General features: G+C 43.5%; 1 protein-coding gene across 6 annotated transcripts in view; it reads left to right on the top strand.

Annotated features, from left to right (window-relative positions):
• The window catches only part of LOC148659669 (butyrophilin subfamily 1 member A1-like), a 236,850-nt gene that overhangs the window by 213,383 nt on the left and 10,793 nt on the right, over positions 1-12,674 (top strand). The window contains exons 1-5 of one of the 6 annotated variants that reach the window (XM_088637464.1): positions 5,123-5,277; positions 5,572-5,688; positions 6,686-6,760; positions 9,838-10,176; positions 11,247-11,525. The exons of 1 other annotated variant lie outside the window; for it this stretch is intronic. In XM_088637464.1, the coding sequence (XP_088493590.1) occupies positions 6,688-6,760; positions 9,838-10,176; positions 11,247-11,525 (691 nt within the window). In that variant the 5' untranslated portion in view covers positions 5,123-5,277; positions 5,572-5,688; positions 6,686-6,687. 4 more of the 6 variants (XM_088637465.1, XM_088637468.1, XM_088637466.1 and 1 more) reach the window with 4 other exon arrangements.

Below are 12,674 nucleotides of genomic sequence, written 5' to 3'. Positions count from 1 at the left end.
AGAGGGGAGGCAGGGGAGAGAGGGGGAGGGGGGAGAGAGGGGAGAGAGCAGAGAGAGGGGAGAGAGGGGAGATAGGGGAGAGAGGGATAAGAGGGAAGAGAGGGGAGAGGGGGGGGAGAGGGGGGAGAGGGGCTGAGGCCATGTTTGGACTTGGACCGGCAGGAGTTGTTGTGGCAGGGGGAGCGACGTCACCTGCGAAGGCCGAGGGACGCAGGCTTGCCTTCATCCGGGATATAAAGAGGCTGGATCTGGACGACCTGCTGGTCCATGTCAGGGTTTCGACCAGGCCTTGACGAACCTTCAGGCGGTGCTGGCCTGCATCCGCCGTGCTTGCCTGAGGCTCAACCCCCGCAAGTGCGAACTCCTGCGGCGGGAGGTGACCTTCCTGGGACATGTTGTTGGACCGCCAGTGGTGGCTACAGACCCAGGTAAGGTCGCCGCAGTGAGGGGCTGGCTGACTCCACGCACCGTCGCGGAGCTCCGCAGCTTTCTGTGGTTGGCCCGGGAGGAGGAGCCAGAGCAGCTCACCGAGGAAGCGTTTGCATTTATAACTTAGTTTTTAAAATTAGTCAAGCAATATGAACTCCCGGAGTGCTGGCTGTGACGAATTAAACCGGTCTCACAGGTATTGGATTGTTTATATTGTAACACATACTGTCCAGCCTCCATTTCTCTATAAAAATTTACTCTGTTGCACACACACACACACTAGAAGCAGGAACCGCTGTCAGAAGGGAAGATATGTTCAAAATATCGCAAATATCGATCATGTTGCGATATCGCAAATATCGATCATGTTGCAATATTTTGAAATATAAAAGTCAATTGATTGTCCATAATATCGCTTACCTATTTTTTCGAAGAAATGTTTGTTAAAAGAAAAGTCCAGCACCAGCTGGATTTGAACACACAACCTTCCAGTTGGTAGTCATGCACCTAGACCAGTTGGCTACAAGACAGCTCGCATGAACAGGCAGGCGAAACAGCCCTACACAGCCGTCGCAGCACACGAATACCGTTATTAAATTCTTTAGATACGCGATTCCATATTATATTAGCAGAAAAGCTTAAAACTACCACTTTTTCACACGCTATTTTCATGCTAGTTAAATACTTCGATGCTTAAAATCGTTAGGGAGAAATGGAATACCGGTGTGCATTTTTCCTTTAAAGTGCCGATTCCTGGAATCTGACTGGCTGACACCCCTCTGAAGTGGTTCCATAAAATCTGGTATACGGAAAAGAAAGCGTTGATAAATACAAGTGTCTTTTAATACACTCTTTGCTGTGCTCTTGAGGATCCTTGTGATATTTTAAGCTCTAGTTGAATGATAGGTGTCGCATTTTAAATCATTTTCGTAGTTAGAAATTATGAAACGCCCTGTTAAAAGCAAGGAAGTTTTTATGCCCGTTGAAGTAAAACAAAATGCCTGACAAAGTATGGCTTGGACAGATTCCAAGTGCTTGTACAAATGTGCTAAAGAAATTATACTTTGAGTATACAGCTTGTCCAAAGTCATCCATTATTAATACTATTAGTAATATCTTCAGTAAAGGCTTTGATGCATAAATATTTCTGATAAAGGTAGGTTGTGTACTTTTGTCCAACTGAGCAATCTTGCTTTCATAAAATATACCAACATTTTAATGACTGATGCTGTAATACACAGTTCAAAATTAAAGGCTCAAATGCTGTACATGAGAGGTTAAGCTCCCCCTGGCGGTTTTACAAGGCGACACCGGATAGTTAACCACGTGACACACGTTAACTGCGTGATACCGCGTGACGCCCACCGGGGTATGCCGCGAAATACCTCACCCATTTTGAATGGCTGCATCTGTAGGCCAGTGTCCAAGATATAAGTACCTGTTTATGAAATTTGGATAACTTAAGAGGGATCTTGTTAATGGCAAAATTGCATTTCAGCAAAAACTCAAGTCCACTCACCCTCTCGATAACAAATTTAGGGATGACGTCTTTTTTAAAATAATTTTGATCCAATTAATTTAAAAAACTTAAAATCCAGAACATGTAGGCCACCTTGATCTTGGTAGAGTGGGGAAAGCAAACAGCCTTGCCTAGTACCTCTTTTCATTTCAAATCATGGTGATGTTTCATTAGAGAGTGTAATTGAACTACACAGTAGCATCTATTATATAATTATATTATATATAACTTTCTGAGAGAATGGACCAAAGCCAAAAAATTACAATGTCTTAAAAATAAATTTCTGTTCAACTGCATCAAAAGCATTGTAAAATTCTAAAAGTAACATCAAGCTGTCTGTCAGGTAGAAGGATCCTGTGCAGGACTCAGGAAAGAGAAACACCAAGCCGAATCACTAAGCAAAAACGAATACCAGGAAGCGAGGTCTGTACACGCGAGAGACAGTGAGAGGGCAACAATCCAACACATGAGGCGAGGTCGAAAACGGAGAGCAGGCTAGAAGATCAATACCGAGAGAAGAGAGGGGTATAACGCGCACGTGGGAACTCTAAGAGTATCCGCAATAGTGAGTGGGGAAGTGAGAAAGAGGAGAACTGAAATAGTGATGGGAGTAAATGGCGTATTACTTGCGGCGTGAGCGTTTGTTAAAGAGTGTGCACGTGGAAATGCAAGAAGGGACAGAGACGTGAGTGAAATGCGTAACACTGTCATCCTTAACAAAATCATTATAAACTATCAAATCCAAATAAAGCAGATATTATTACAAATATACCTACCCTTCACAAAACCTGATTGTGGTTCTTCAATGATCTGGTCTAACTGTTCTTTTATTCTGCTAGAAAATATAACAAGTAGTTTAACATCATAATTTAATAAAGTTACGGGCCTCCAGTTTTCTAACGCCATAGTATCCTTACTGGGTTTGGGTTTAAGTGATGTTAGTCCTTGTTTCATTGAATGGGGCAATTCTTTGGCTTCTATGGCTTCATTAACCACAAGCAGAAGAAATGCAGTTACTTTATCTTGAAAACATTTATAAAATTAACTGTTCAAACCATCATTATCAAGGGATGTATTATCTCTAAGTTAATTAGTGCCAGTTTTGATCTCGGTTATAGTTATTTCTTTGGCGCACAAATTCCGAAAGTTATCATATATGTTTTTTGCTTTTTCTTTAATACAGTTTAAAGAAATCAATATTAGCCTCAGATTGTGTAGAGCTATCTTGATTTTGATAGAGCTGGTCAAATATAAAGAAAATTATTTAACATTATGCATAACATTCCCCCTTAATTTGCAATTTGTTTAACAAATTAAATGCTATGTTTCTTTTTCCTAATTTATAAATGTGTATTTGTATAGGAACAAGTTAAAGGTTTATTTTATGCTGAAAAAAGGAGAAAAGAAACACAGCATTTCGGCTGTGGAAGCTTCTTCGGGTGTGAGACAGACGGAAGTCAGCAGAGATTCTTCAGCACAGGAGAACAGAAGCCAGGAGTGCGGAGGAGGTGGGAGCAGGGGGGGCAAAGTGGGTAATGGGAGCCGGTCCAGGCTCCCGCGAAGCATAGTTCAGGACCCTGTGCAGACGGTATAATCCGGAAGTAAGTGGAGAAGGACACAGGGAGGAGACGAACAGGATCAGGACGGGTTGACAGACAGGGGGGCGTGACGATGGTGATCCGGTGCTCGGGGGGCGTGGCAAAGGCAAACTGATCCTGACAGTCCAAGGGGGAAATCTGGGGCGCAGGCCAGGGTCCAGGAGTCGAGAGATCCATCCGAGACGAGACAAACCAGGTTAAAATCCGGAACTGGATCCGGAACAGGGACAGGGAAAAAAATCAGTAACGAGGCCAGGCACTCCGAACCCCGGACTCAGACAGTCAGGACGCCGTGATGAAGCCTTGCCATCGGGTCTCTCCTGGACTTCCGGGCTTCCAGCCGTCCATCTCCCAATGCTGAGCCAGGCAAAGCAGGAGCGCCGGGCTTAAATAATGATGGACAAACAGGGGGCAGGTAATGACCTAAAATACGAAAGCGTCACAGCGTCCTTAAGAGGAGGGATGACGATCGTAACACTCAGGTGGTGTGAAGTCAAAACCTGCAAATTAATAGAGAGGATTAGAAGAAAACTACTCTGTCATTGAGAGAAGGGGGAAGCTGTGATCCTAGTTTCAGGATAATTTGGGTTTCAGATGTCTTTCTGCTATAGGAGTTGAGAAACCCTTCTTAATAAAGGAGTTTTTTTAGGGGGCATCTTTGTGGCTAAGGATCTGCGCCTGTGGCTGGAAGGCTGCCGGTTTGAATCCTGCAGCTGGCAGAGGAATCCTACACCAGTGGGCCCCTGAGCAGCTGATTTTTATACAGGGCAGCTGCTTTGCTGTTTAGAGACACCCCTCAGTCTGCTGATATGAAGTCCCAGGGAGCACTTGGGACCACCCTGTGCCATCAGGACTCCTCTCTCTCAGCTGTGGGGGGCAGGTACACTCTACCTCACCCAGAGACGCTCCACTCCTCCCAGGTGCTGACGCTCCTTGGCATCACACTTCATCACCATTGAACCTGGCAAAGGAACCAGCACACAGCCCCCCTGTCCAGCACCTGTGAGCCCCTTCTGTTCTCAAGCACCCCTCACTTGCAGAGCCCACAGGCCTGTAAACCTGCCTCATCATCACTAGAGACAAGATCTCTACTGGAGCTCTCACACGCTCTCCTTCCAGACTGGACTCTGGACAAATCCCTTTTCTCCTAGGAGGTCTTATTTAGTCAGGAGCAGGCTAATTCTATATATCTCTTATCATGACAGCTCCTTTGCCTCACCTGGGATCTCACTCCCTCAAAAGGCCAAAGACTCCTTCAAACCAGCTCTGCCTCATTCCACAGATTTTTCCAGTTAACAAGCAGTCATCCTGGTACATGACCACATCACAGGGCCTAACGCCCCCTCACAGGCAGGTAACCAGGAGCTGAACTTCTCCTTTTAGAGAGAGAAGAGCCACATCTTGCAGCCTGTGGACAAGAGGAGCTGGGCTTCAGCTTGATATACCTGTTTCGCAGAAAAGTCCCAGAGCTCCTGCGTTCTTGAACACTTATCTGTGCTCGAGCTGCATGATCACAACAACACACCCTGAAGCCACTGCCCAGTTTCCCAGAATCCTCCTGCTTCTCTGTAAGTGAAAGTGAAAATAGTCTTTTACTGCGATAAAGACGGTGTCAGAAGTAAAGTGAGCAGGTCGCTTTTCAAATCTAATTATAAAAAGGCATCAGACAATCACTTCTTTCTGAACAATAGAAAGTGGAGCTCAGACCAGTATGATCAGAGTATCCAGCCTGTAAGTATCCTGTCATTCTCACATCAGTTAACAGCACAGTGTGCTGAAGGGTTAGGCCTGTCCTGTAGCAGTCAGATAGTACAGATATTCACACGACTGATTAATTATTAATGTGTATCTGAAGGTGTATAATATCACTATTTTCACTGTATTTTCACTGTTAATATTAATGTGAATCTGAAGGTCTAGATATCACTGTTTTCACTGGATTGTCACCATATTGGATCTAACAGGCAAACAGCAAATTTCATGGCTCCTGTTGAAGGTTTTTCTTTCACTTTGTGTTTCCTGTAGTTGAATGGCGTTTCTCTCTCTCAGAACAACATCTCTCAACACTGCAAAGACAAAAAAACTTTGCTCTGAATCTGGACTGTAATTAACAATGTAAACATCCTGTAAGTATAAAAACAGGTGAGTGTAAATCTGCTGTGTTATTGTCTAACTGTAAAAGAAGACAAGAAACATTATATATTTCTGAACCTTGTAGGTTTAATTCAATACAATCTGCTTAGTACTGCAGAAATCAATGACAATGTATGTATAGAAAAAGGTGAGTGTGAATCTGGTTATTGTCCATCTGTAAAGGGAGACAGGAAACCCTGCTCTATTTCCACACATTGTATTGTCAAATAAATTGCTGTTCCTTTCTTTATAGTGCATGGGTAGAGTCAGAGTAGTAGATGCTGTGTGCTGGAGTGACAGTGAGATCAGTCAGGTACAGCAGTGTGTGAGTGAACAGTCAGGTCAGGACTGAAGCTGCTGTGTGCTGGAGTGACAGTGAGATCAGTCAGGTACAGCAGTGTGTGAGTGAACAGTCAGGTCAGGACTGAAGCTGCTGTGTGCTGGAGTGACAGTGAGATCAGTCAGGTACAGCAGTGTGTGAGTGAACAGTCAGGTCAGGACTGAAGCTGCTGTGTGCTGGAGTGACAGTGAGATCACTCAGGTCCAGCAGTGTGTGAGTGAACAGTCAGGTCAGGACTGAAGCTGCTGTGTGCTGGAGTGACAGTGAGATCAGTCAGGTACAGCAGTGTGTGAGTGAACAGTCAGGTCAGGACTGAAGCTGCTGTGTGCTGGAGTGACAGTGAGATCAGTCAGGTCCAGCAGTGTGTGAGTGAACAGTCAGGTCAGGACTGAAGCTGCTGTGTGCTGGAGTGACAGTGAGATCAGTCAGGTACAGCAGTGTGTGAGTGAACAGTCAGGTCAGGACTAAGATTGAGAGGAACTTCTCACTGCAGGAAGTACTTTTGCTCTGGACGTAGATTTCATTGAAAAGGTCTGCATGATCAGTGCTTCTGTTAATGGGAACATGGCACAGTGACAAGACAGGGTTACTGTGTATTTCAGTAAGGTTAACTGTCTGCATGTTCTAGAGACATTTAATATCTGTCAGAGTGTTTCTTTGTTTCAGAGATGGAGTCTGACCAGTCACAGTGGCTCTTTTTGACTCTGCTGTTTCTCCACCTGTCCTGTGTCTCACGATCAGGTACAGTGAGACTCTTATTGGTGTTTTAATCCATAACCTGACTGGAACCCTTATTTCACACTGATGACTGAAAATTTCAGTAGTTTCCAATAATCAAATTTCTGAAGCTGATAACATAAAATTGTAACTCTTAAAATCTGTTGTTTCATCTCTTCTTCCATCTGCGGTAAGAACATTTAGGAGTATTAAGTTATCATAGTAGTGCTGTGAGAGGAAAGTCCTGGAGTTGTAGGTGTGTCATGAGGTGATGGGTTGCTGATCTGTTACTGAGGAGGCTGTACCAGTGTGGCAGGAACAGACAGAGATTTGTTCTTTGTAAACTACAGATTTAGTTAAAATTTCATGAAGCTAAGAGAAAGAAGCAACAAGACAACAGGAAGCCTTTCTCTTTATTGGAAAGAGAATCACTGGGAGATTATCTTGAAGTGTCCTGGGATTTGAGGAGCTGGAACAGTGAGAAACTGATGGAGATGGAGGTGTTACATAACAAGCAGGGAGGACAAACTTCCTTATTGATGACACAGACAGCTGCAAGTCTATCTGAATGAAGACTGATGGTTTTATCCAAACATAGCCCCAGGAGAAGCAGCCATGACCATCAGACACAACTTGATCAAAGAGGAAGACTGTGTAGAAAGAGAGAAAGAGGAAAAGGGCCTGAGGACCAGGGTGCTGAGAACCAGTGACCTTGATGACAGACTCTGAAGGAGATGACAGGAGCTGAGTATATAGAAAGCTGAAGGTGTGTGGGAGATGATTGAAACACATCTTATAAGACTGACAGCCCGTTCTAGATTTCCAAAGATAACTACCAGAGCTGAAGCTTTACTTTCCAATTTGAAGTGAGGATTACATGCTGATGTTATTATGAGATATCTAAAGAGATGAGATCTCGACAGTTCACATGGAAACACAAGAACAATTTTCATCATATTGACAGGAGGATTACATGCTGATGTAATCTGATGAGATGATATCTAAACAATGCTCATGGATGCTTTTTCTCAAGGAATGATTTTCATCAAATTGTTGAGTTGACCCAGCAAAGACAAGAGTGACAAGAGTTGTGCCACACCTAGTGGAAAAAGCAGTAGAAAGATGCAACTGAATGCAGTCAAGCTTACTGGTGAAGGAAGGAGACAGAAATCTTCTGAACTGAGGAATTCCAAGAAATTCAGTGATTGCAGGAGGAACAGATGTTTTATCCACAGTGAGCTGAACTCCTGTTTTTGAAATGGAGATCAAGAAGATAAGGATCTTGACACACTGGGAACAGTGTGGTTCAGTACAAGAGCAGACAGAGGCTGCAGTGAGCTTTTCTGGATTGGAAGGAGCGGGTAGAGTGAATGAGGAGACAGACCAGATTCATGTCTGCACCTTGTTTAATGTGCCCCTGCAGTAAGAGGGGAACAGGAGGCAGGATGAGCATCAAGGCATGTAGGGAGTGTAGGGAGAGGAGGGGCGTTCCAGAGGAATGAGTCCTTGGAATGAGGAGCTGTGAATTTGGAGCAGAGGATTATGAGACTTGAGGGAGCTGGAAAATCTGGACTACCAGTAAGCTGTTCATGGAACAGGAGAGAGAGAGGATGCCTGCTTACTGTTTACAGGTAGGACTGAATATATTGAAAATGTTAGAATATACAGGAATGAACCAGACAGAATGTCATAAAGGAAGGAGGTAGGAGGGCAGGTGCAGGAAAAGGAGGAGTAAGGTTATAATATGGGGAAGACAGCTGAGAAGGAATGGTGCTGTGACTGGATGATAGCAGACAGAGGGAAGGATCTGTGACACTGAAGGCAGGCGGCTGCAGGAAGACACCACTGGATCAGGGTTCCAGATTTCTGCTCTCAGGTCTTGGATTCCTGGATTCAGATTCTTTCATTTTTTCGGTGTTTAAAATACATACAAAATTAAGAATAAGTGTTCAAAATATATACAAAATTAAAAAATAAAATTTAAAATACAAATAACATCAATGATATAGTATTTTCTCACCCCACACAAACCCCCAGTCATTTCCCAGTCTTGATCTCAGGAGCCCTAAACTAGGTCAATCAGCTGCACTGGAGCCCCATGTGACCAGACTGACTGTGTCAGCAGCAGCACTGGGAGGTATTAACACATCACCAGGACACACAGTGGAGACACAGACTCTGAACTTTCACATCTGAGCCTGGTGCTGTGAAAGTGCAGGACAGCGATGAGCACTGATGGGCTGAACAGTCTGTTCTTGTCATCAGCCTTTCTTCTGCTCATGATGGTGTGTGTCAGTCTGGGATCAATGTCCTCCACTGAGTCACTCTGTCATCAGACCCCTGAGCACCTGTGGGATGAGCTGACAGACCCAGAGACAGTGTCAATCATGGCCAAGTCACACTGCTGACACTGCTTCACCCTCTCTGCCAGTCTGTGCCTCAGTGTGGGAGTTAATGTTGGCTATATCAGGTACTCATCGCTTACAAAGGAGGTCCTGGAGTGATCCAAACACAGAGGACATTACAACATGTGGTTCTTAAACATGGGGAGATGTTACAACTGACACTTGTAGAAGGAGACTGACTGGATCTTGCCTGTAGTTTATCTCCATTCTGGATTATGTGTCTAGATATTGGAGAATATCTTAATTTGTCTTTTAAAAAACTCCTGAATAAAACAATGAATCAGTCAGATCCATGACTACAATCCATGTGCCCCATTTGTATATGGGTTCAGATTGTGTGGGAAGTATTGAACCCCAGAGTAACTGCAGAGTAACAGACCCTCAGTGAACACAGTCACAGCTCTTCTATCAGGGAGTGAAGCTGAGGATCTGAGGGTCCTGGGTGAGAGATCCAGACCCCAGTTTGGGAAACACTGGTGTGAGGAAGAGGAGCAGATGGTGAGATGAGACTCACTGATCTTCAGTGCTCGTCAGTCACATGTGGGTCTGAATCAGTGATGGTCTGTTTGTAGAAAACACTGTGTGTCACTGAGCTGCTCTGCCTTATCCTGCCAGTGATGAGTCTACAGTTTGTCTCAGAGTGTTTGTCTGTGTTGAGGTTGAAGACTCATGTCAGCTGTGCTCTTTCTATTTCAGAGAGGTTTCAGGTTCAAGGTCCAGCTGTTCCTGTGATTGTTTTCCCTGGTGAAGACGCTGTCCTGCCCTGTTACCTCTCACCAGACATCAGTGCTGAGGGCCTAGAGATCAGGTGGTTTAGAGAGGATTACACAGCCCCCGTGTGTTTGTATAAATTGGGCTTTCAAAGACAGAACCCAGACTACAGGGGCAGGGCTGGTCTATTCCTGCAGGAGCTCCACAGAGGCAATGTGTCTTTAACACTGAGAGATGTGAGACGCTCTGACCATGGACAGTACAAATGCTTGGTAGGGTCTGAACAGATGGATGATGAAGCTGTTATTGACCTGGGTGTGAGAGGTGAGTGTCTTTCTCCCAGAATTACATTTGTGGTAAATCACTGATCACTTCAATGAGCAATTACACATGATGAGTTATGATACATAAAACAATGACTTAAGAAAACTGATATATTGAGCTCAGCTGCTCTTAGTCAAGAGATCTCATAATTTCACAGTCAAGTCCAATTTGACATATATGTTAAATATAAATCTATATTCTGTTAAATTGCTTCCTAATACTTACTCAATTTGAAAGATTTTTCCACACATTTTAGAGGTGTGACTGTCTGTCTATATTTCTCTCCCATATAGAAACTCCCACATATCGGGATTGGTCATTGGCAAAAAAGATAATTTTACATACTGTTAATACCTACAAATTTAATACAGGTTTTATTTTTACACAATAGTCTTGGATAAAACTGAATTGAACAACTGCACAGATTATTTCATTCACATCAAATCACAGTGAGAACAGTTATAAACATATTGTAACACATTGAAATCACAGCAGCAAACTGATTCCTTAATAATGACAGACTTCAGACGGCTGGTTTTTCAATCCCAGTGTGTTTCCATACAGGGCGTTTCTAAAAGCCATCAAGTTTCAGATGGGTCACAGTAAATAAAATAACTCAGAGTGGTGTAAAGAACCACACTACACCACACAACAGAGTACAACACTACACCACACAACACAATATAACACTACACTACACACACCTGTCACAATGTGTATTATCTGGAAGTGACTGGAATAAGACTTCTAGGGAAACACAGCAGGAGCAGGATGTGAAGACAGACAAGGGGGCGTGAGGGCTGTGATCTGGTGCTCAGGGGACGTGAGGGCTGTGATCTGGTGCTCAGGGGGCGTGAGGGCTGTGATCTGGTGTTCAGGGGGCACGAGGGCTGTGATCTGGTGCTCAGGGGGGCGTGACGGCTGTGATCTGGTGCTCAGGGGGGCGTACTGGAGTATTGAAACAGTATCATTTCTCTGTGTGCTCTGATGACAAAAAAATAAGACTGCTACATTTACTCCAGTGTGCTTTTATCGGCTGTGAAATATCTCCTGTTGTGTTGAACCCACAGCCCTGGGCTCCCAGCCCTCAGTGTCTCTCCACTCCCCTGGAGGAGATCAGGCCCAGCTGCTGTGCAGATCAGAGGGCTGGTTCCCTCAACCTGCAGTGATCTGGACAGACAGGGATGGAAACGAGGTGACATCACAGCCCCCCACAGTGGACACGGACAGTCAGGGGCTCCTCAGTGTCAGCAGCTACATCCCAGTCAAACAGGAGTCCAACATCTTCTCCTGCCTGGTGAGAAGTGCTCTTCCTGAGCCAGACTGGGGATCTCAGCTCCACATACCCAGTGAGTATTAAACACGAACACTAGAGCTCACCTGTAACACAGCTGAGGTATAACACACACCCAGGATATAACACACCTGGGCCACTGAGCACAACCTGCACTAGGAAACTATTATCATAATTCATATTCATGAATTAATGACAAGTATTGAATGTGTGTACGTGTTAATTTATTAAGGTAATAAAGTGTTAATTCATCCGGACAATTTAAGATTAAAATGTATTCAATCTGATTGTTGTCTATGCAGCCTGTAAGCTTGATACTTAGGGGATAATGCAGTTAACTTTATTGTTGTTTAAAACAGTTTGCATTACACAAGCAGCCATCTAGACACGGGGTGTCAGGTTTACTGTGGTGTCATGGACTCCAGTGCATTGCTTTCTTATTTTTTGAAATACTCTGATGCAGGACTGCACTAATCTGTAAACTCCTACCGTAGGTGGTGCTCTTAATCCTTAAAATACCACTGTGTGGTGTGGCTGTCAGAATTGTAAATGTTATTTTTAAATTATTAATCCATTATTGCTTTCCTGTGCTGTTCATATTGCATAACACTGAACACTGTACTAGCAACAGCTTCATCAAGTACAATATTTATGCACAACACCAAATACGATACTGTATGTCACAATACTGTATAACACTAATAGAATTAGCATTTTTTAATTACATACTGTATACAGAATTTTGTAATTCTGTATAAAATCATTGAGAAAACAATTTTATTTAATTTTTTTAGAAGTATCTGAATGACTTTGCTGCGTACCATCAGAATCATTGTAACTGGTACACTCTCCACTATGTTTAGATCAATACATTGAATTTATTAATATTGCAATTTCCCTTGTTATTGTTGAGGTACTGTATGCATCTGTATGAGGAATTCCTCAACAATGTATCAGCAATTGTTGTTTTGATTCGTTTATTGGATGTCACTCCATAAATTTAAATTTAAAAAATGAAGGTCTGATCCAGGCTTTATTCATGTAGCTTGGTATACATTTTACAGTGCTTAAGTTTACTGTATATAACATATAAATTGTTAGATTTTTCAGACTTGATCATTATACTGAAAAGAAAAGCCATTTAAATGAAGCCACTGTTTCAGTAACATCTAATGCAATACCAGTACTGCCTAGAAATCTGGTT

The sequence above is a fragment of the Lepisosteus platostomus genome, chromosome 6, assembly GCF_059453375.1.
Source record: "Lepisosteus platostomus isolate fLepPlt1 chromosome 6, fLepPlt1.hap1, whole genome shotgun sequence".
NCBI classification, from domain to species: domain Eukaryota; kingdom Metazoa; phylum Chordata; class Actinopteri; order Semionotiformes; family Lepisosteidae; genus Lepisosteus; species Lepisosteus platostomus.
The sequence above is the reverse complement of the archived record's forward strand: the minus strand, read 5'-3'. Positions and strand labels throughout refer to the sequence as shown.